The following is a 21671-nucleotide window of genomic DNA, read 5'->3' as shown; positions in this document are numbered from 1 at the left end:
GCATGCATCACTGCCAAAATGGCATTCACCTGTGGTAGATAACAAACCTCAGCCTCATGTAGTGACTTGCTAATATAATAAACTAGCATCTGCACACCATTATTAACCCGTACAAGCACTAGGCTCACCACATGGGAAGCCACAACAATGTAAGCAAACAAAACTTCTTCCACCTTGGGTCTGGACATAATGGGTGGCCGAGATAGGTATTCCTTCAAATGCTGGAAGGCTAAGACACACTCTTATGTCCATTCAAATCTCTTCCACTTGTTCAACAACTGGAAGAAAGGTCTACACCTGTTTACTGACCGAGAAATGAATTGGTTTAGAACAGCAGCTATCCCTGTCAACTTCTGGACCTCTTTGGGGTTTCAAGGTGGTTGTAAATTTTTAATTACTTTAATTTGGTTAGGATTGACTTCAATTCCATGGTATGTTATCATGTACCCCAAGAAATTTCCTGATTCGACACCAAAAGAGCACTTAAAAGCATTAACTCGTAGCTTGTGTCTCCTCAAGAGCTCAAAGATATTCTCAAGATCCTTAATATGCTCAGATTCCAACTTACTCTTAACCACTATGTCATTTATATAAATTTCAATTTTCTTGCCTAGTTATGGCTCAAACATCCTGATCATCATCCTCTAATAAATAGACCTTGCATCCTTAAGACCAAGGGGTATCACCTTGTAGTGATAATTCCTAGTAAGGGTGACAAAAGCTGTCTTCTTTTGATCATCTAAAGCTAAAGGTATTTGATGGTACCCTTGAAATGCATCCAAAAAGCTCATTTGAGAATGACCTATCGTTGTGTCAACTAACTGATCAATCTGAGGTATGGGGAAGGGGTCCTTTGGAATACTCGCCACTTTCTCCTTTTCTTCTTTACTACCATTGTATTAGCCAACCATTCAGGGTAGAGCACTTTCTTAATAGCCCCAGCCTACTTAAGTTTGTTCACCTCCTCCTTGACAGCGTCGGAATGTTCTCTAGATGAGCGCCAAGGTGGTTGTTTCTTAGGTAGGACAACTAGGTCAACATTTAGATAATGGCAAATGAAGTCTAGGTCCACCCCAATAGTTTCACAAGCATTCCATGTAAACACATCAATATTCTCTCTAAGAAAACCGTTAACCTTTCCTTCTCCTAAGGAGGCAGCTAAGTTTCGACCTGAAAGAACTTCTTCGGATCACCATCTATAACAATTTCTTCTAGCTTCTCACACTCTACCCCCTTTGACACCACCTCCGTAGACAGGACCAAAATCCTTGATTGCTTAAAGCCCCTCTCAGTAGAGGCCGATGACTCAACTTCGGGCTGATGTATAATTGTCGCTACCAGGCACTGCCTAGCCATGGACTAACTCCCAACAAGCTCTTCAACCTGGTCCCCTGACGAATATTTCACCTTCAAATGCAGAGTTGAAGAAACAGTCCCCAGGGCATGAAGCCAGGGTCTTGCCACAATGGTCGTGTAGGGAGAATAAGTATCTACCACAATGAAGTCCACCTCCACTATCTCTGAATCTGCTTGCACGGGTAGTCTAATCTCGCCCCTTGGAATGACAACCTTTCCATCAAAGCTTATCAAATGTGAATCATAGGCTACCAAATCCTCAGGTTTCAAGTTCAACCTTTTGTATAAGTCGGGGTATATAATCTTTGCGCCATTGCCCTAGTCTACCAACACCTTTTTCACATCATACCCTTCTATCTTGAGCGTGACCACCAAAGTATCGTTGTGTGGTTGAATGGTTCCAATCTTGTCCTCATTCAAAAAGCTCAACGCCGATCGAATCTCCACTTTAGCCCTCTTCGACTTAGAATTAGAGTCCTCGACGGGTGGCTGAGCTACAGACATCACCCTGGAGGGATAAGAGCCAGTTCTCCTAGGAGCAACAAAGATAACATTAATGGTGCCCAAAAGGGGCCTTGAAGAAGCATTCCCCTGAGCTTTTGACCTTACTTCGTCCCCTTGCCCATTGGGCTGATACAAAAACTGCTTTAACCTTCTGTCTCTAACCCGTTGCTCTAGATGATTCCATAGAGTTCTACAGTTCTCGGTGGTATGCCCCCGTTCCTGATGGTATTGACAATGAAGACTTTGGCTGCGCTTCATGGAGTCTCCTCCCATCTTGTTTAGCCATTTGAAGTATGACTCATTCTTGATCTTCTTCAAGACTTGATGTACTAGCTCTCAGAACACCGTGTTAACCACCTGAAGAGTTGTAGACCCAGATTGTTTAGCAAAATCTCTTCGGGGCCTATTATTATTGTATCTGTCTAACTTGAAATCCCTCTTATCCTAAGGGATAACCTTTGTCTTTCCCTTCCTTTGCTGCTAGTCTTCCTCGACCCATTTGTATTCGTCAATACGATCCATAAGCCAATGCACACTCCTCACCGGCTTCTTGGTTAAGGACTTTCTCAAATCATGCTCGGCAGGCAGGTCAACCTTGAACGTCCTTATAGCCACGACATCAAAATCTCTATCGATCTCATTGAACATCTCCTAATATTTGTCTGAGTATGTTTTTAGGGTCTCCCCTTCTCGCATGGACATAGATAACAGGGAATCTAAGGGTTGAAGAACACTACTACATGTAATAAAACGAGATCCAAATGCCTGAGTGAGCTAATTAAAGGAATCAATGGAACTTGCACTTAGGCTATCAAACCACCGCATCACCACAGGCCCTAAGTTGGACGAGAATACCTTACACATCAATGCCTCATTCTTGGAATGCACTACCATTCTCTGGTTGAAGTAGCTTACATGCTCTACAGGGTATGTTCAACCATTATACATGGTGAATGTAGGCTGAGTGAACTGCCGAGGAAGTCTCCCTCTTTCAATCCTACATGTGAAAGGTGATCGGGAAATTTGGTTCAACGCCCTACTCATGGCGTCGTTCCCTAGACCTTTATAGGATGGATTTTTGTTTCTACACCTACGGTGGTAATCCTCATCGCCCGAGAAAGACTCACTGGGGGGAGTCCTCGATCTTGGCCTGTAACTACCATCTCCTTCCTTGCTAGAAGAAGAAACAGACCTTGAGGGAGTTTTCCTTCGTCGTTCACGACGCAACTTCCTTCGTAAATGGTCAATCTCCAACTGCATGTTCCTAGCACTTTCCTCGTGAGTGACATGACTCCCAGTTCGAGATTGACTTCTACTATTATGGGTGGTATGCACACTTTCTTCTTGGTCCCTTCTTTATTCAAGATGAAGGACATGATCTTGATGCCGAGACCCCATAGATTCATCCTGGTGTGGACCTGAACCCACCATTTCTGAACATTAAACTCACCACAACACCAGAAATTCCCACAGATGGCGTCAATTGTAAGGTCGCAATTTGATTCCCAAGCCCAAAGGTTAGATGAACTTAGGCTCAAAAAGCCCAATACAATGAATTTGTAGAAAGTGGGTGGAAAAACTGAGTTTTAATGAGTCAGACAATAAGTGAAGTGGATCTAGATGACAAGAAAACAAAGATAGATTGATTTAATTTTAAAAAAAAAATCATCATCGGCACAGTCCGAGGAGATTAGTTCGTATATATTTATGCTCAAGTTTGGTTACAAGTTCAATTCTTGATTGCTACAGTATTTCTCTCTCAATTTCTTGATCTTTTCTCCTTAGGGCCCTCTTTTTGTTTTATACTCTCTTCCTTCTTTCCTCTTTACCCTCCACGTGTAGGGCAGATTGCTGGTATTGATCCTTGTTTCACTAGCACCTTTCTAAAGTTTCTGGTAGTAGCTGTAAGGATAAAAATTACTGTTCAGGTATCACCTCCATATTAATGCAGCAAGTTGATTAGATGCAGAGCATTCAATGCGGTATAATGACTTTCTCTTTAGATAATTTAGGATTTCCCTCTATCCTATGCTTTTGTGATGTTTATCAGTATAAATAGAATTCCTTGGAATGTTGCCCTGGGTGTCAGGCCACCTCTTCGGATCTTGGCTTTGCTCAGTCAAGAAGGGATTCATCCTTGAACCACCCTTACGGACCCATATGATCAATACCAACCTCTTCACTTACTAACACGGACTCCTCTGATTATGTTCACCCATCTTCGGACTGCTTTATGTCCTCGGATTGGGCTTCCGGCCCAATATATGTATGGATGTATATATTTCTAGGTCTAACATCCCTACAAATATATTATAAGATTAAGTGTTACACCCAAAACCTTAAAAAAAGTTTTGAATTTTCTGGGAAACTAAATTGACGTTTTGTATATCTTTTCCTAAAATAAGTTTGGAAATTTAGAATGAGCTAGAAGTATTAACGTATCCAACGACGAGTAAAAATCTTTGTGCAGCTTATAATACCTGATTCTTTTTAAATTAGGTAAACACATTAATACCATCCTTATAAAAGCAGTATGATCATACTTTTTATGACAAAAATTGTTGAATGGTTTTAGTATTATCGTCGACTGGGCAATCTTAATAAAGAACATATCTGATGTTGAAAAGATAAATTATGAGTTGGGCCGTTTCGTCTTTTGACAAAGAATTATAATTCATAATTCATAATTCATAGGCATGGTAAAACAAAGTTGGCCGACACAACCTTTGTTTATTGGATCCACATTCATTTAGGGACTTTTGTCCAGGCAATTTATATTTGTAGGCCACAGCACCATATGTTTAATTCAACCAAAAATTATTACTAAACAAGAGAGCATAGTCCGAGGTCAAAGTTGGACTTTGAACTATGGGTAAGGCACTTTAAAGCACGACTAAAGTAGAGGTTTAAGAGAAGCTTTGCAATGCACATCAAAGAAAGAAAAAGAATACCTAAACTTAATTTTTTCCAACCCATTGGTTCAAAAGATCAATTTCAATAATTTTCAATATGATATTGCTATTTGGTGATCAATCTTTACCAATATCTTGCTGATTGCTAAAACCTTTGGAGTCGTCCTTGGAGTCAGTCAATTGGACTGATCGTCACCACAAATGCAGTTCATGAGATGACATTCATAATAGAAGATTTTAGATTTGATCTGAAGCTCATTGTGGGGCCAAATCAATAAATTGATCTACCAAGTAGAGTCTGGAGCCAAGGGTTTGTCTCAAATTATAAACTTCAATTATAGTAGCGAATATCTTTGTCAGGGGTAATGGTACACCCCAAATGGTTTTTCCTTTGGAGGTTCTCCATTAATTTTCCACCATCACCATATCGCGTGATTCTTTTTTTCTTTTCTTTTTTTGTTAAATGTTAGTTTTGATATACAGTATTGAATATGCAAGAATAGATGCAAATACAGAAACAAAAAAAAAAATAAAAATAAAGAACACAAGAACACACGAGCGTTACATGATTGAACCTAACAGATTACATACACGGAGGAAATCCTTAAGAGTTACATTTTTAATATATAAAAGTATACATAGTACAAATCTTGTGTTACAATAAACATAACATGAATATATATAGGAGACTAAATTCTAGACTAACCATACATTAACTATGGTTAACAGACTTGTAATACAAGTAGGAGATTCATCTTGCACAAGGTAGGATTAGAATTGTGCCTATTACATATCTCTAATAGTTGTACATGTAAATGGTTATAGGGGATGACCATTATGACTTCCCCCTTACTTGGACGTGACCATATCGCATGTTCATTGTCTTATGCTTTATTTCTTTACATATAGGTGACTTGATTAAATTGGTAATCAACTTAGCTGGTTGATTTCACTGCATACTCAATTAAGTAGTTAAAACAGTTATTTTTAGATGATTGCTTGGATGATTACTTTTGTCCAGGTAAACAATTATATTACTGGGTCTTTATAAATTTGTGAAATTTTATTGGATGTGAAATAAAAGACAAGTGAAATTGATTCACATAATTGGATCGAGCTTTATGAAAATTTCAAAACTTTGTAACAATAATAATAGGAGGAAACAAAAATACAAAGTCTGGCTAATACTTTTGAGTAGAAGAAAATCAACAACCTCAAAGGAAGCTGTTGATATATTTTTTAAGGATTCCATCGACAATAATCTGGTATGTTTTTTCTGTAGGATGATAACTATCAAAAAGCACATACTTGGAGTCATCTGTACAAGTGAAAGCGGTTAATTTGTTGCATAGTATTGATGCCTCTATAGATCCTGTGCCACAGCAACCTTTATTTGCAACCTCAAAGCCTGAAATTAAGAATATTTAAAAATAAAAGAGGCAAAAAAAAAAAAAAATTTATAAAGAAGAGGTATATTACCATATTTCTTTGGATTTGTTATGATATCAAGTAGAGGGTTGTAGACATCAATATAGACCACCTTTGCGTTAGGCAGATTGTTGTTAAGGTAACCCAGCTCCCTGGAAAGTTTATCATTGAACACTTGCGATGCTTGATTCGGCTCTTTCGCACACTCTTCTTCTGAGCCTCCAACCAAAGTTCGTTGTGATGGCAAACATCCTAGTGGTGGTACGCTTAAAACACAAATTCTCCGTGCCCCTACTCCATATAGTTCCTTCAAATATTTTGTAAGAAACATCATTTTCCACTGAAAATGCCCACCACTATATTAATTTTAACATCAAAGAATTAAGTAATATATTATGTTTTTATTAAATTTATATGGTGTTTGATATTTTGAATTATTAATTTTTTGGACATGGTCTAAGGTATACAACTCACATTGCCTACCTACAAAGTATTAAATTGTTAATGAGGTAAGATGTAAGGCAACTTGTAATAATTATGTTGTGCGTTTAATATATACATCATACTTGTGCAGGACTAACATATTATAAGAGGAGTAATATTTATATTAGATGCATAAGATATCTTCCCGTTAACATGGGATCTATATGGGTTGTGAACTTGAGGTTAAGCATCCCCAATTATTAGTGAACTTAAGCATCACCTATCATACTTGATTTGTTAGGCTGCTCATTGTAATTGGGATGCCCTTTACAATTTCTTCTCTCCCTGCTTAGGTTTTCAAGAAGCGTGAGATGGGGCTAGGCCCCTTCCCTTTTTCCATAATATATAATTTTATTCACAAAAAAATTATAAGGGAAAAATTAAGGAAAAACAAAAGAATATTGACTTACCTTGATGAAAGTAGAAGACAAATTGAGCAAAAGATCAGTGTAAGAAGGAACATCATATTTGGCTTTCCTAATTCCAGAAAGATAATAGGCATTGGCAATGTCATTACTACCAGCAACCACAAAGGCTACACTTTTGGCTAATATGAAGTTTGTTCTTTCTTCGCCAACAATTCCTTTCAACTTTCCTATGTATTGCTCGAAGTCTTATAATTGCTCAGATAGTGGATTGATTGACTATATGTATTTAAAGGAAAAAAAAACTGAAAATTAAGCATCATAAAAAAATGACAATATAAAAAATTGCCCCACCCAAAAAAAAAAAAAAAAAAAGAAGAAGATAAAGAAGGGTATAAAATGCGCATACCACTATTTTAGATGTTAAAGGTTCATATCCTGCGCCACCCAAAGCAAAGCTTACACCTGATAAGAGATCTTTGGGTTGCAAAGTTAGATCCCTATATGTTTGGTTTGATGTTCACACAATTTTTCAATTACAAATTTAATTTAGTTCACCCATGACAAATAAAACCTCAATGAATTTTTAATTTGAATACTTTATGATATAGTTAGAAGTCTATAATGTTAGGTATATATGCGTGAGTGAAAGTTATACTCAAAAACAAAATGATATAAGTGCAATAATTAATATAAAATTATTAGGCCCGAGTATATATTCTTAATTTTTGATCTAAGTTGTGATGTTATATATATTAAATTCTGAATTAGATCTTTTTTTTTTTAATTTTTTATTATTTTATGTTGCCTTGCTAACACATAAAAGCCCAAGCCATTACTAATTGCCATTGATGGAGACAACTCATTCTCTGAAATGAACAAATTATCCAGTAACGCACATAAACGAGCCCAGATAAAGGTCTGCAGTAAGAAAGAGAGTGTTTCTATTTTTCTTTTCGTAATGTTTAAAAATGTATAACATTCTTCTCAAAAAAAAAAAAAGTATAATCATGGACTGCCATCCACTTAAATATGTTTGATGGGCTTCCTAATCTTTGGCCCAACCCAATCTCAATACATGAACATTGTTGTATGTGACAGCTTGAGTCAGAGTAGGTTTGTCACTAGGACCAAACCAAACAAGACAATTCTCACTAATTGCCCAAAAAAAAAAAAAACAAAAAAAAAACAAAAAACCGAAGAACTTAATTCATAATTTTCACCTTCTTCCATGGTTTTAAAAACCAAACCAGTTATAATTTTTTTTTTAAAGTTCTCAATTTTTTAGAACTAAATCGGTCAAAGAATTATAAAAGTGAATAGTTCTCAATTCTTTAATTCGATTAGAGTTAAATCGATAGTCAAACCAATAATGTTATATATCTAATTTAATTTATAATTTTAAATTTATATAAATTATTCATATTTTTAAAATTACACAATAAATAATTTCAATATAAAATATTTTTATGACTAAAAATATTTACTGAAAAATATTTTTAAAATAATATAATAATGTTTAAGTGAGTATACACTTTTATATTAGAAAAATAAAAACCATGTCCAAATATTTCACTAATATATTGTTTCAATTATGGAATTATTTATCAAAAGAATTATGACTTTATCACAAAGTAAGGTAATTAGACTTTCCTTCAAAAGTTTGTAGGTCTAATGACTCTAATCACAATTTATCACACCATTATTTCTATTAATTTTTTGTATCTGTCCAATATTCAACTATTAAATAAAAAAACTTCATAGACTACTAATAATTTCATTAATAATATTTATTTATTTATTAAAAAAATTTAAATAATATATTTCACTAAAAATTATATTGTAAGCTGTAACTATTTTAGTAAGAGACCAAGAAAGAAGTGTTGCGTAGACATTTATAAAACATTTTCCATATTAAATTGAGATTTTATTTACTTTAATTGGAAAATTACATTCAAATTATCCTTTAGTAATTCAACAAAATATTGATTATTTACCAAATTAATGGGAAAGACTTCAAAGTCAAATTTTAAACTAACACGTAATTAACATTTTAATTAACTTGTTATTAATTATGTCTATTACCAAAAAAAGCTTTTAAAGTTATTATTAATTATTCATCATAATATTAATAATGTAATAAATACCTACCATGAAAACGTGAGAGTACGGTTTATTTGTTTAGCAAAAATTGAAAAATAAAAAGTTTGTAAATTCCACGTGTTGGCTCCGTTTGTGTGTATTTGGGATTTGTTTTAAAAATAAATAGTAAAAAAACTAAATAAATAAAAACTCAATCCCGTTTTATAATCCATGTTAGGTCTAATAAATCTCTTTTAGAAAAAACGTAAGATGACTATTGATTATTTATCATCAATAATCACCTAACTTTTCTATTGATAGGGGTTCAAATTTTTGTTTAAAAAATAATTACGCTTGCGCCTTGTGGATGCACGTGACCCATTTGGACATGGATTATGGATACCAAACCAAAAATATATCATTCGATGTAAAAGTCATCAATGAATAGTCACAAAGTTAAACATGGAGTTTTGGAGTATATTTTTGAATCCTTATCTTACAAGTTACAACTAGTTGCCTATTGTCAAACCGTGATCAGGAAAATGGTAGTGAAAAAATAGCTTAGGAAAAAAAAAAAGAAAGAGTAACCTGCAGGCAAGAGAATAGTAATAGCATCAAGACCATGAATGTCATGAGTGTGTGTCTGTGTGAGAGAGACGGATATAGTAACCTAGGAAATCTGAAGGGACCTTTCCATTTGAAAATCTTCCGGTTGGTATTCCTCCCTTGAAATCCCTCCCATATGGAAGAAAATTGTACTTTGCTAATGTTGTAATACCGTTGTTGGTGCCCGTATCAACAATGGAATCTCCAAACATAATGACTGCTGATATTGTCTCGTTTCTTGGTATCTTAATGACAGCTTTTGAGGTGCACAAAATAGCAAAAACAAAAGAAAGAAAAAACAATGTGGTTGATGAAGAAAAACGTTTCATATTTGAGTGCAGCATTGCTCCAGGTTTCTCTTTTGGGATTCTTCCTAAGTTTGAATTTAAATTGAAAGAATACAATCAAATTATGAAATGTTGATCTTCGAGGTTTCTTCCCCTCATTTTATAGTACCCAATCATAAAGCCAAATATTAATGTTACTTATTGCACCCAAAAAAAAAAAAAAAATTTGTTAGTCTAAAGGTACATCAAGTTTTTGAGTCCAAATATATCTTCTATCTCATTTTCTGTGCTTCACTCTATACTCCACCAATAAAAATATGCAACATGTTCACCTATTTAATTAAATCCTATCATTATGTCTTTTTCTATTTCCATTACCCCAAATAAGTAAAAACCAACACAACACCACCACCACCAATCTTTGATGTTGTCGATTGTCGATTCCATCAATGTCACTAGTTACGGCCAACCAATTTGTAAGACCAATGTCATAAATTTTGTAATACCTATAACACTACTCTTATATAATATTGCAACAATCTAAATGTATATTAATTTCATCCCATTTGGTATTCCAAGAAACATCATTGACAATTCAAGTAAAAGAAAAACATATTTGGTGAAAATGATTGACAATGATGGAAGCAATTTTTGTCTTGCAATTATTGTCTCATGTCAAATTTTCGAGAGGTTTTTTTTTTTTTTGGTGATTGAATAGTTGTTATTTGAACCACAAAAATTTTCATTGGGCAAGAGGTTTGGTCATTTTTTGTCTTGCAATTAAGGGATATTTTGGTCATTGTCAAGGTTTTGGGGGTATTTAGGACATTTTTTAGGTTTCGGGAGTATTTTGGTAATTTTCTTGTTGTGAAGGTATTTCAGTCATTTTTAAGTTTAGGGGGTATTTTGGTAATTTTTAAGTTTCAGGGTTATTTTGGTTATTTTTTAGATTTTGTGAGTCTTTTGTTCAATTTCTAGATTTTAGGGATATTTTGGTCATTTTTAAATTTTGGGGTATTTTGGTCATTTTCATAGGTTTCGAGGTATTTTGCTCATTTTTTTAGGTTTCAGGGGTATTTTAGTCATTTTTTTAAGTTTCGGGGGTATTTCGGTCATTTTTTAGGTTTATGGGGTATTTAGGTAATTTGTAGGTTTTAGGGATATTTTGGTCATTTTATAAGTTTCACGGGTATTTCGGGCATTTTTTAAATTTAGGGAGTATTTTGGTAATTTTCAGGTTTTAGGAGTATTTTGGTCATTTTTTAAGTTTTACGGGTATTTTGGTAATTTTAAGGTTTCGGAGGGTATTTTGTCATTTTTAAGTTTCATGGGTTATTTTGATTATTTTTTACATTTTGGGAGTATTTTGGTTATTTGCTAGAAATTTAGATTTTATGTTGTTTATTTAAATTTTAGATGAGTTTTAGTTAGTATTAGTGAGTTTATTCATTAAGACTCATATAATTAAATAATTTAATGAGTCTTTATCCATTTAATAATGTAGAGAGGGAAAATTCCTAACCTATCACAAGTTGACACATTATACTACTAAGTTCACAAAATACAGCCAATTACAAAGTGCTATATATTGTTACTAGGTTTTGCTATTACTACTCAGAAACTAATAGAAATTTGCCAAGTGTCGTTGAAATAGGGGCATAAAATTCATGCAAAATCCAATCACACATCAGCACGTGTAAGCAATGACATAAGCAGCGCGACGCGTGTAAGTGATGACACAGGCAGTCCAATTGGGTGCTGTATATGTGTCACCTTGAAAATCAAAACATTTCAGCCAATTAAAAGATGCCACGTGTCTTGGAGAAAAAGTCTTAAAGCCCCTTCAATCAGACTGTGACACATGTCACTAGTCGAACTTCACCACGTGTCGCTTACCTACCCCCAAACTTCTATAAATAGAAACCTTCCTAAGGCATTTCTATAAGCCAAGAGATCTTGGAACATACGAAGGCATCCATGCCACAAGTAGCATCAAAGAAGATTCAAAAGTCCAGAAGCTCTGCTAGAATCAAGCCCTGAAGCCTTTAGGAACTTCAAGAACTTCAACCTCGAATACGAATAACATTCGAAACAAAATCATCCAAACTACCTGCCTAGGTCTTAAAGCTTGTTGGAATCAAGCCCAAAAGCCTTCAAAAACTTCAAGAAACTACAAATTGGTGAAGCTCTCCGGATTTAAGCCTTCAAAGTCCCAAAGAACTTTCATAACAAACCTTCAAATACGAAGAATATTTGAAGAGAAATCATCCAAATCATCTTTCTAGATCTCAAAGTTCACTGAAATCAAGCTCAAAAGCCTCCAAAAATCTCAACAAACCATAAACCAGCGAAGCTCTATGGATTCAAGCCTAAAAAGCATCGAAGAACTTCCACCACAAACCTTTGAAAATGAAGAACGCATGAAGAACAAAGAATTTCTAACAAGCTCATATCCAGAGATTCATTGTAATTCTATTTCAAGCGTCTTCGATCCATCCTTCAACCAAATTGAAGGATATTTGGTGTTTAAGTTAAAATCACATTACCACAATTGCAATCAACAAGTCTTTTAAGGAGATCAAATCATAAGATCACTCTTTCGTAATCACAGAGAATTGTACCATATATTCATTAATACAAATTCGTATTTGTGAAACTATTTTACTTGTTTGAATTCAAACTAAGAAATTTAGTCGTCCACAAACCCAAATATTCAAATGGGTTGGATTAAGACTTATCCAAATGAGGTGGATAATGGGTGGGTTCATGGATATAGATAAAAATTATGACCCCTAATAATAACTAACCACTAATAATTTGTTGTGAAAATGTTGTGAATATAGTACCTCACTACTTTTTATGACAAAAATTATTGAATGGTTTTAGTATTATCGTCGATTGGGCAATCTTAATAAAGAACATATCTGATGTTGAAAAGATAAATTATGAGTTGGGCCATTTCGTCCTTTTTTTTAGAGAGTTTTAACCTATGGCGTTTGCTCCTAGGTGTAGGCAGGGATTGAATCACAAATCTCTTATTCAACCATCAGAGACTTTACTAGTTAAGCTAACTAAAACCCACAGATCGCTTCATCTTTTTACAAAGAATTATAATATCATAATTCATAGGCATGGTAAAACAAAATTGGCCGACACAACCTTTGTTTATTGGATTCACATTTTGGGACTTTTTGTCCAGGCAATTTACTTTAGTAGGTGATGAGAATGCAAAATGTCATTTTTTTTTTCTCTTAATGCTTAGTCTTTTATACTTATTTGGTGCCTAAATGTACTCATTGTTCTTATATTTTGATTTAGGATGCAAATTGAGGCATTAAGTGCAAAACGAAGCTAATTGGGCAACTTTGGACAGTTTTGATATCGTTTTGTAACCTGGGCATAACTCTTTCATCCGAGCTTCGATTTAGATGATTCAAGATGCTATGAAACTCCAAGAAAAAGGTCTACAACTTTCATTTTTCAAGTTTTGAGAGATACTAGATGCATCAAGGTCAAAATCGGGCTTTAATTTGCTGCACCTACACTGCTAACATTCTGGAACGTTCCTTAGCCTGCAATTCTAATACACGGATTTGATGCGGTTTATTTTCGGAAGTTTCTAGATCTGGTGCACAAAAATTCCAGTTGAAAAGACCATTTTCCTAGTTATATTAGGACTCTATTTTATTTTTTTATTTTTTCCTTAATTAGTCAGATTTGGATATTGTTATTTTAGGATAATATTTAGAATATTTTTAGGAGATTTTGTAGGCTTCTAATACTGATAATTAACTAGTAAGTTACCCATGCGATGCATGGATAATGTTGTAATATTTTATGTAAGATGATTTTAGAAAATATTGTATAATTATTATAGCATAATTGTTATAGAACTTTATTAGTAATGGGTTCATCATTAAAAAAAACAATTGTAAATTGCACACACATATCCATTATAATTATTCAATTGAAGTAATGAGGAAAGAAAAAAAAAAAAAAACTTTGGAGGAATATGATAGAATAAAAGTTGATATAAATGTGTCTTTCTGTTTCTCATTAATTCTAAAGCAAAATACACATCCCAAACAATCACAATTAATCACATTATTTACAAAACTCACAAATCCACAACATCCGACATTAACATAAAAATCGTAATTGTCATTGTTACTCAATATAAAATGCAAGCCCCTTCCTTGGTTATAGCCAACTTATACGGGTTAGGATTAGATGAGACACAATGTTAGAGTTAGGTAGGTGTAGTTGAAAGATTAAAGGAAAATGACATTGTTTTTGGTTTGTGTGTATTTGACGTAGGATGTCATGATAGGTAGGCATATATAAAGAGGTAGAAGTGCAAGAGGTAAAAATAATGAATTAAAATGCAAATTAAAGAGTGTTGTGTGTATGTGTAAGGGATGAAAAGTCTTAAAACATTGAACCAAATGATATAAAGAATATTTATTTTTTAATTAGAAAAGTCTTGAAACATTGAACCAAATGAAACAAAAAATCAATATTTAATTTATTCTTATCTTGGATGTAGCACTTGAGAAAATATCAATTCCTTTTACATAGAATGCGTTGCTTGGCAGAATTTCATGCTTTCTCATATGAGATAAGTAAATTATCTTATAACTCATTGGATTCATCAATACTATTATTCTTAGTTACAATAGTCATAGTTTATGTATGAATTTTGCCAGTAAAAGTGTAAAATAATAGACAAACCAAATCTTATTATCATTGAAAACCAAATCTACTAAGTTTGCCTTAAAAGTGTAAAAATCTACGGACTTTGTAGAGATTTAAAAATCCCAAACACCCATTCTCATCACAGACAAACCAAATCCTAGCCAAACCAGCAAAAGGATATTAGACACAAACCATCGATATTGACATATGATAGTTGATGAAGAACATAAAAATGAAAGATATAAAAGAAAAGCTTGACTTCAAAGGGAAAATTCAATTGTGATGATACATAGGCAATTTTTGGTGAAGGAGTAGAGAGAGAATAATTGGACTTGGATATGCTTGAACTCCTCGCTATTGCCTTTGTTATGGGATTTTATCAGTCAGTCCCTTTTATATATATATGCCTATTCTTTTGACTGTAATTCAACAAAACACCCAACACGTCTAAATTGTAAACTATATTAGCAATATTAGCAATACAATCACGCACATCCTAAAACCAAATGGAAGGACTATCCAGAAACAATGCAACCTTGTTTGCCATTCGATGCATGTGCAGCCTTGTTAACTTCACACCTGACGTGCTTAGACTTCCATGCTTGTAAATATGATGTAGCATTCTTTGCATCGTCATTGAGATTGCTGAGAGCATTTTATAACCGTGTAAGTGGAAGAGTTAAGAGAACTAAAAAAACGTTTTAGAATTCTGAATAGCCTATGGAATTAATGGGGAAGTGGAAGAGTTGAGAGAAATGTAGAGTAGCAGTGTTAAATGATGAGATGGAAGTAGGAAAAATAAAAATAAAAAACTAAAAGGCTAAGTTATCAAAGAAGGGTGCCACTTGGCAGAACCTCATGCTCTCTCATTTGAGGTCTCTGCTTTTATATATATATATTGATGTGTGAAGGCGGGAGGAGAAATCATCAGACTTCACACACGCCTCTCTCTCCCCTCTTCTCTAACTTCTCCTTCAAGTTTTCGTCATGGCCCTTTGTGGCTGAACTTTTATAATTGGTCGAAGGAAACTAAAGCCTCGGAATCAATAAAACCGTGAGATCTAATTTGTTTTTATTGTTCAATTTATGCTATGAATATCGGATGTTCCTCTATGCCTCTTTTCATGATTGTCTTGTTTAATTACTAGGAGGCCTGCTAGTTTATTATTCATTGCAATCTACTGCTAGGTTAGATATCAAATCCGTAATTATTTGATCCCTCTAATTTGTGAAGCAACCAAGATTTAATGATTTGCTGCGTCAGAAATTATTAAATCTTAGGAAGAACACTTGATTAAATTAAATGCAACCGCTTGTACTTGTGTTGTTTAGCTTCATTGATCTCTCTAATTCTTAAGGTTGTTACTAGATTAAACCTTTAGCACTTGTCTTGGGTTATTTAGTAGTTAGGGTTAATTAGATTGCTTGTTTTCTAATTAACTACGACTAAGGAGAAATAGGAAAATAGTTCCAACGGTGAATATTCAAAGTGTGAATTGATATACTTGCCTCAATGATTAGTTGTAAAATTCCGATGATGGATGTTGACTTAGATCAAGGTTTGTTCTTTTGATTGATTTCGATATTTTAATTTGAATTGTTCCTTAGTTGTTTTTCTTAAAATTGTTTTCGTTATACTCAACCCCCCCCCCCCCCCCCAAAATCCTTGTTTCCCCCCCCCCCCCCCCCCAAAATCCTTGTTCATATAGCATAAAACTAGGCTTGATACACTCCATGGGAACGATCCTTACTTACACCACTACATATATTTTTAGGAGTATAAATTTTATTTTTGCTTGCTTGCGACAGCATACCAGTAGGCCACAGCATTACATGTTTAATTCAACCAAAAATTATTACTAAACAAGATAGCATAGTCGGAGGTCAAAGTTGGGCTTTGAACTATGGGTAAGGCACTTTAAAGCACGACTAAAGTAGAGGTCTAAGAGAAGCTTTGCAATGCACATCAAAGAAAGAAAAAGAATACCTAAACTTAATTTTTACCAACCTGTTAGTTCAAAAGATCAATTTCAATATGATGTTGCTATTTGGTGATCAGTTTTTACCAATATCTTGCTGTATTGCTAAAACCTTTGGAGTCACCACAAATGCAGTTCATGAGATGACATTTACAATAGATGATTTTAGATTTGATCTGAAGCTCATTGTGGGGCCAAATCAATAAATTTATCTACCAAGAAGAGTCTAAAGTCAAGAGTTTGTCTCAAATTATAAGCTTCAATTATAGTAGTGAATATCTTTGTTGGGGGTAATGGTGCACTCCTAGTGGTTTTTCATTTGGAGGTTCTCTATTGATTTTTCACTTCGTCACCATATTGCATGGTTCTTTTTTTCTTTTTTTCTTTTTTTTCTTTTTTGTGTTAAATATTAGTATTGATATACTATGTTGAATATGCTAGAATAGATGCGAAAACAGAAGCATAAAATAGAGAACACACAAGGGTTACATGATTTAGCCTAACGGCTTATGTACATGAAAGAAACCCTTAAGGGCTACACCTTTAATATAAGAGAGTGTAGTACAAATTTTGTGTTACAATGAACATTACATGGGTATATATAGGAGGATAAATCCTAAACTAACCATACATTAACTATGGTTAATAGACTTGTAGTACAAGTATAGGAGACTTGGTTTGCACAAGAGGTAGGATTAGGCTTGTGCCTATTACATATCTCTAACAGTTGTACATGTAAAATGGTTATAGGGGACGACCATTGTAACTTTCCCCTACTTGGACGTGACCATATCGCATGTTCATTGTCTTATGCTTTATTTCTTTACACATAGGTGACTTGCTTAAATTGGTAATCAACATAAGCTGATTGATTTCACTGCATAATCAATTAAGTAGTGAAAACAGTTATTTTTAGAGACATTGCTTGGATGATTACTTTTGTCCAGGTAAACAATTATATTACTGGGTCTTTATAAATTTGTGAAATTTTATTGGATGTGAAATAAAAGACAAGTCAAATTAATTCACATAATTGGATCGAGCTTTATGAAATTTTCAAAACTTTGTTACAACAATAATAGGAGGAAACAAGAATACAAAGTCTGGCAAATACTTTTGAGTAGAAGAAAATCAACAACCTCAAACGATGCTGTTGATATATTTTTTAAGGATTCCATCGACAATAATCTGGTATGTTTTTTCTGTAGGATGATAGCTATCAAAAAACACATACTTGGAGTCATCTATACAAGTGAAAGGGGTTAACTGGTTGCACAGTATTGCTACCTCTACATATCCTGTGCCACAGCAACCTTTATTTGCAACCTCAAAGCCTGAAATTAAGAATATTTAAAAATAAAAGGCAAATAAATAAAAATTAAACCATTTGAAATTATAAAGAAGAGGTATATTACCATATTTCTTTGGATTTGTTATGATATCAAGTAAAGGGTTGTAGAAATCAATATAGACCACCTTTGCGTTAGGCAGATTGTTGTTAAGGTAACCCAGCTCCCTGGAAAGTTTATCATTGAACACTTGTGATGCTTGATTCGGCTCTTTTGCACACTCTTCTTCTGAGCCTCCAACCAAAGTTCGTTGTGATGGCAAACATCCTAGTGGTGGTGCGCTTAAAACACAAATCCTCCGTGCTCCTACTCCATATAGTTCCTTCAAATATTTTGTAAGAAACATATCATTTTCCACTAAAGATGCCCACCACTATTATTATTATTATTATTATTATACAAAATATAATTTCTACCCGATCCTAATCTAAGTGTATATGTGTGTAAAGCTCTCTCCTGGAGACTTGAACCCCGACCCTCACCCCTCACACCCCACAAGCATTGATATTTGTGCAGTGACTACCGCACCAAGGGCGCGCAGTGGTACCACTATTTTTAATTTTAAAATCTAAGAATTAAGTAATATATTATGTTGTTATTAAGTGGGTTCCAATTAGCTCAACTGATAAAGTGTCTGATGACTGTATAATAGATCTAGAATTCAATCCCCGCCTACACCAAAAACTGATTGGTGTCTTGCTTAAATGATAAAAAAACGCTCATCAAGAACGGACATCATAGATTGAAACTCTCTAAAAAAAATGTTATTAAATTTATATGGTATTTGATATTTTTAATTATTACTTTTTTTGACACGGTCTAAGGTATACATCTCACACTTCCTATCTAGAAAGTGTTAAATTATTAATGAGGTAAGATGTAAGGCAACTTGTAATAATTTTGTTGTGCGTTTAATATATACATCATACTTGTGCAGGACTAACATATTATAAGATGAGTAATATATATATTGGATGCATAAAATATCTTCCCATTAACATGGGATCTATGTGGGTTGTGAACTTGAGGTTAAGCATCCCCAATTATTAGTGAAATTAAGCATCACCTATCATACTTGACTTGTTAGGCTGCTCATTGTAATTGGGATACCCTTTACCATTTCTTCTCTCCCTGCTTAGGTTTTCAAGAAGCATGAGATGGGGCTAGTCTCCTTTCCCTTTTTCCTTAATATATAATTTTATTCACAAAAAAATTATAAGCAAAAAATTAAGGAAAAACAAAAGAATATTGACTTACCTTGATGAAAGTAGAAGACAAATTGAGCAAAAGATCAGTGTAAGAAGGAACATCATATTCGGCTTTCCTAATTCCAGAAAGATAATAGGCATTGGCAATGTCATTACTACCAGCAACCACAAAGACTACACTTTTGGCTAATATGAAGTTTGTTCTTTCTTCGCCAACAATTCCTTTCAACTTTCCTATGTATTGCTCGAAGTCTTGTAATTGCTCAGATAGTGGAATGACTGACTATATGTATTTAAAAGGAAAAAAAAAAAAACTGAAAATTAAGCATCATTAAAAAATGACTATATAAAAAATTGTAAAAAAAAAAGAAAAAAAAGAAAAAGAAGGGTATAAAATGTGCATACTGCTATTTTAGATGTTAAAGGATCATATCCTGTGCCACCCGAAGCAAAGCTTACACCTGATAAGAGATCTTTGGGTTGCAAAGTTGGATCCCTATATGCTGGTAGGAGCTCTTTAATTCCTAATTTTTCCACTGAAAAAAAAGAAGAAAAATTGGATTACTTCTTATAGTCTATTTGCATCCAGCTTTTTCATTTAGATTTTATGTACAACTTTTTAAAACCTCACTTTTCTAATGTATAAATACTTTCAAATAAAAGCTAAATAAGTTGATGTCAAACTCACGCTTAAAATTAAGGACATAGAAAGAACAACTCTTAAGGAATGCTAACTAATTTAGGATTTTGAAATGACCTGTTTGGTTCGATGTTCGCACAATTTTTCAATTACAAATTTAATTTAGTTCACCCGTGACATATAAAACCTCTATGAATTTTTTATTTGAACACTTTATGATATAGTTAAAGGTCTATAATGTTAGGTATATGTGCGTGAGTGAAAGTTATACACGAAAACAAAATTATATAAGTGGAATAATTAATATAAAATTATTAGGCCCGAGTAGATATTTTTAATTTTTGTTCTAAGTTGTGTTGCTATATGGGAAATGCTAATAAGTTCTCTTAGGGCATTGGTTAACAATTCATTTTAAGAAAATTTTGACATCACTTTTATAGAGAATGAAAAAAGCTGTCAAAGTATAACCCTAAAGGTACTCATTAGCATAACCCTTATTATTATATATATTAAATTCAGAATTAGAGTTTTTTTTATTTTTATTTTTTTCTTTGGGATGTTGCCTCGCTAACATGTAAAAGCCCAAGCCATTAGTAATTGCCATTGATGGAGACAACTCATTCACTGAAATGAACAAATTATCCAGGAACCCACCTAAACGAGCCCAGATAAAAAGGTCTACTGTAAGAAAGAGAGTGTTTCTATTTTTATTTTTATTTATATTTTTTTGAGAGAGAGATTTCTATTTTTCTTTTCGCAATGTTTAAAATTGTATAAACATGGACTGTCATCCACTTAAAAATGTTTGATGGGCTTTCTAATCTTTGGCCCAACCCAATCTCAGTATAAGAACCTTGTTGTAGGTGACAGCATGAGTGAGAGTCTGGATTGTAATTTGCCACTACTCACTAGGACCAAACCAAGCAAGACAATTGTCACTAAAACAAAAAAAGGGAAGAAAACAGAAGAATTTTTTTTTTTTTAAGAAATAATTACAACATGCTGCTAATCTTGCAGTTTAAATTTTTTTTCTCCTTAAACCTTTACGTATTTTGTGCATGGAGATGTGCTAATTTAACTACAAGGCCTTTGGCAAAAAAAAAAAAAAAAAAATATATATATATATATATATATATATATATATATTTTTAAATTTAGTTTAATGTTGACTTAGAGTTTGGGGGGGAAAAAACCTTATTATATTATCCTGATTTAAAGTCTAAAAGGAAAAAAAAAAAAAAAAATTCGTTTAACTCCCACGTAAAATACTGGTTACAAAATAGGACCAGACTTTGCATCATTATCTTATCTTATTTTATCTTTTCTTTTCTTTTATTTGGTCAGTTTGATGGGTGTTTAATATTTTCTCTAATTAATGAGTATTTTTTTAAACAGTGGGAATGATATATATATTGATTTGTCATTTCTTTTTTTTTGGGTTATCGGGTTTGACTCATTATTTTAGTGTATATGTTCTAAGTGGTGCTCTTTCTTCCTCCTATTATTTTTGCCTGTTGTTTTTCTTACATTTAAGCCTTACTCTCTATTTTTAAAATTTTTTTTTTTTTAGGGTGATGTATCAAAAATTTTGTTAGAATATATTGCAGGCATATTGGATGAATTTGGGTAAGCGAAGTGGTAGTCAATCTATCAAGTAGTTGTTAAAGACCCTTTTTTTTTTTTTTGTAAATATCCTACCTATATATGCCTATATTTATTAATATGTGTAACACTACATTTTCAATTAATTGAAACTGTTACACTTTAACACAAATTT

The 21671-nt window shown here is 33.4% G+C and overlaps 2 protein-coding genes across 2 annotated transcripts; both read right to left on the bottom strand.

The window, feature by feature from the left end:
* Window positions 1-1359: 1359 nt before the first annotated feature.
* Window positions 1360-2133, bottom strand: LOC111993691 (uncharacterized). Its single transcript, XM_065774917.1, has 2 exons — window positions 1684-2133; window positions 1360-1569 (listed from the first exon to the last, which is right to left on the bottom strand). Exons 1-2 carry the CDS (start codon window positions 2131-2133, stop codon window positions 1360-1362), a joined length of 660 nt encoding a protein of 219 aa, XP_065630989.1.
* Window positions 2134-5986: 3853 nt separating this feature from the next.
* Window positions 5987-20485, bottom strand: LOC111993696 (GDSL esterase/lipase At1g73610). The gene is given in 10 exon segments (XM_065774916.1): window positions 5987-6180; window positions 6252-6507; window positions 7094-7327; window positions 7458-7548; window positions 7857-7969; window positions 17844-18031; window positions 18113-18368; window positions 19286-19537; window positions 19660-19790; window positions 20467-20485. Coding segments are annotated over 10 exon segments (1734 nt in total).
* Window positions 20486-21671: the final 1186 nt, after the last annotated feature.

This window comes from Quercus suber, unplaced genomic scaffold (genome assembly GCF_002906115.3).
Source record: "Quercus suber isolate HL8 unplaced genomic scaffold, Cork oak 2.0 scaffold_102, whole genome shotgun sequence".
In the NCBI taxonomy this organism is placed as follows: domain Eukaryota; kingdom Viridiplantae; phylum Streptophyta; class Magnoliopsida; order Fagales; family Fagaceae; genus Quercus; species Quercus suber.
The sequence above is the reverse complement of the archived record's forward strand: the minus strand, read 5'-3'. Positions and strand labels throughout refer to the sequence as shown.

Coding starts and splice junctions, on each gene's coding strand:
- LOC111993691 (XM_065774917.1), bottom strand. CDS start 2,133: ATGGGAGGAGACTCCATGAAGCGCAGCCAAAGTCTTCATTGTCAATAC. Junction 1,570..1,683: donor ATGATGTGAAAAAGGTGTTG/GTAGACTAGGGC, acceptor TTTGATGGAAAG/GTTGTCATTCCAAGGGGCGA.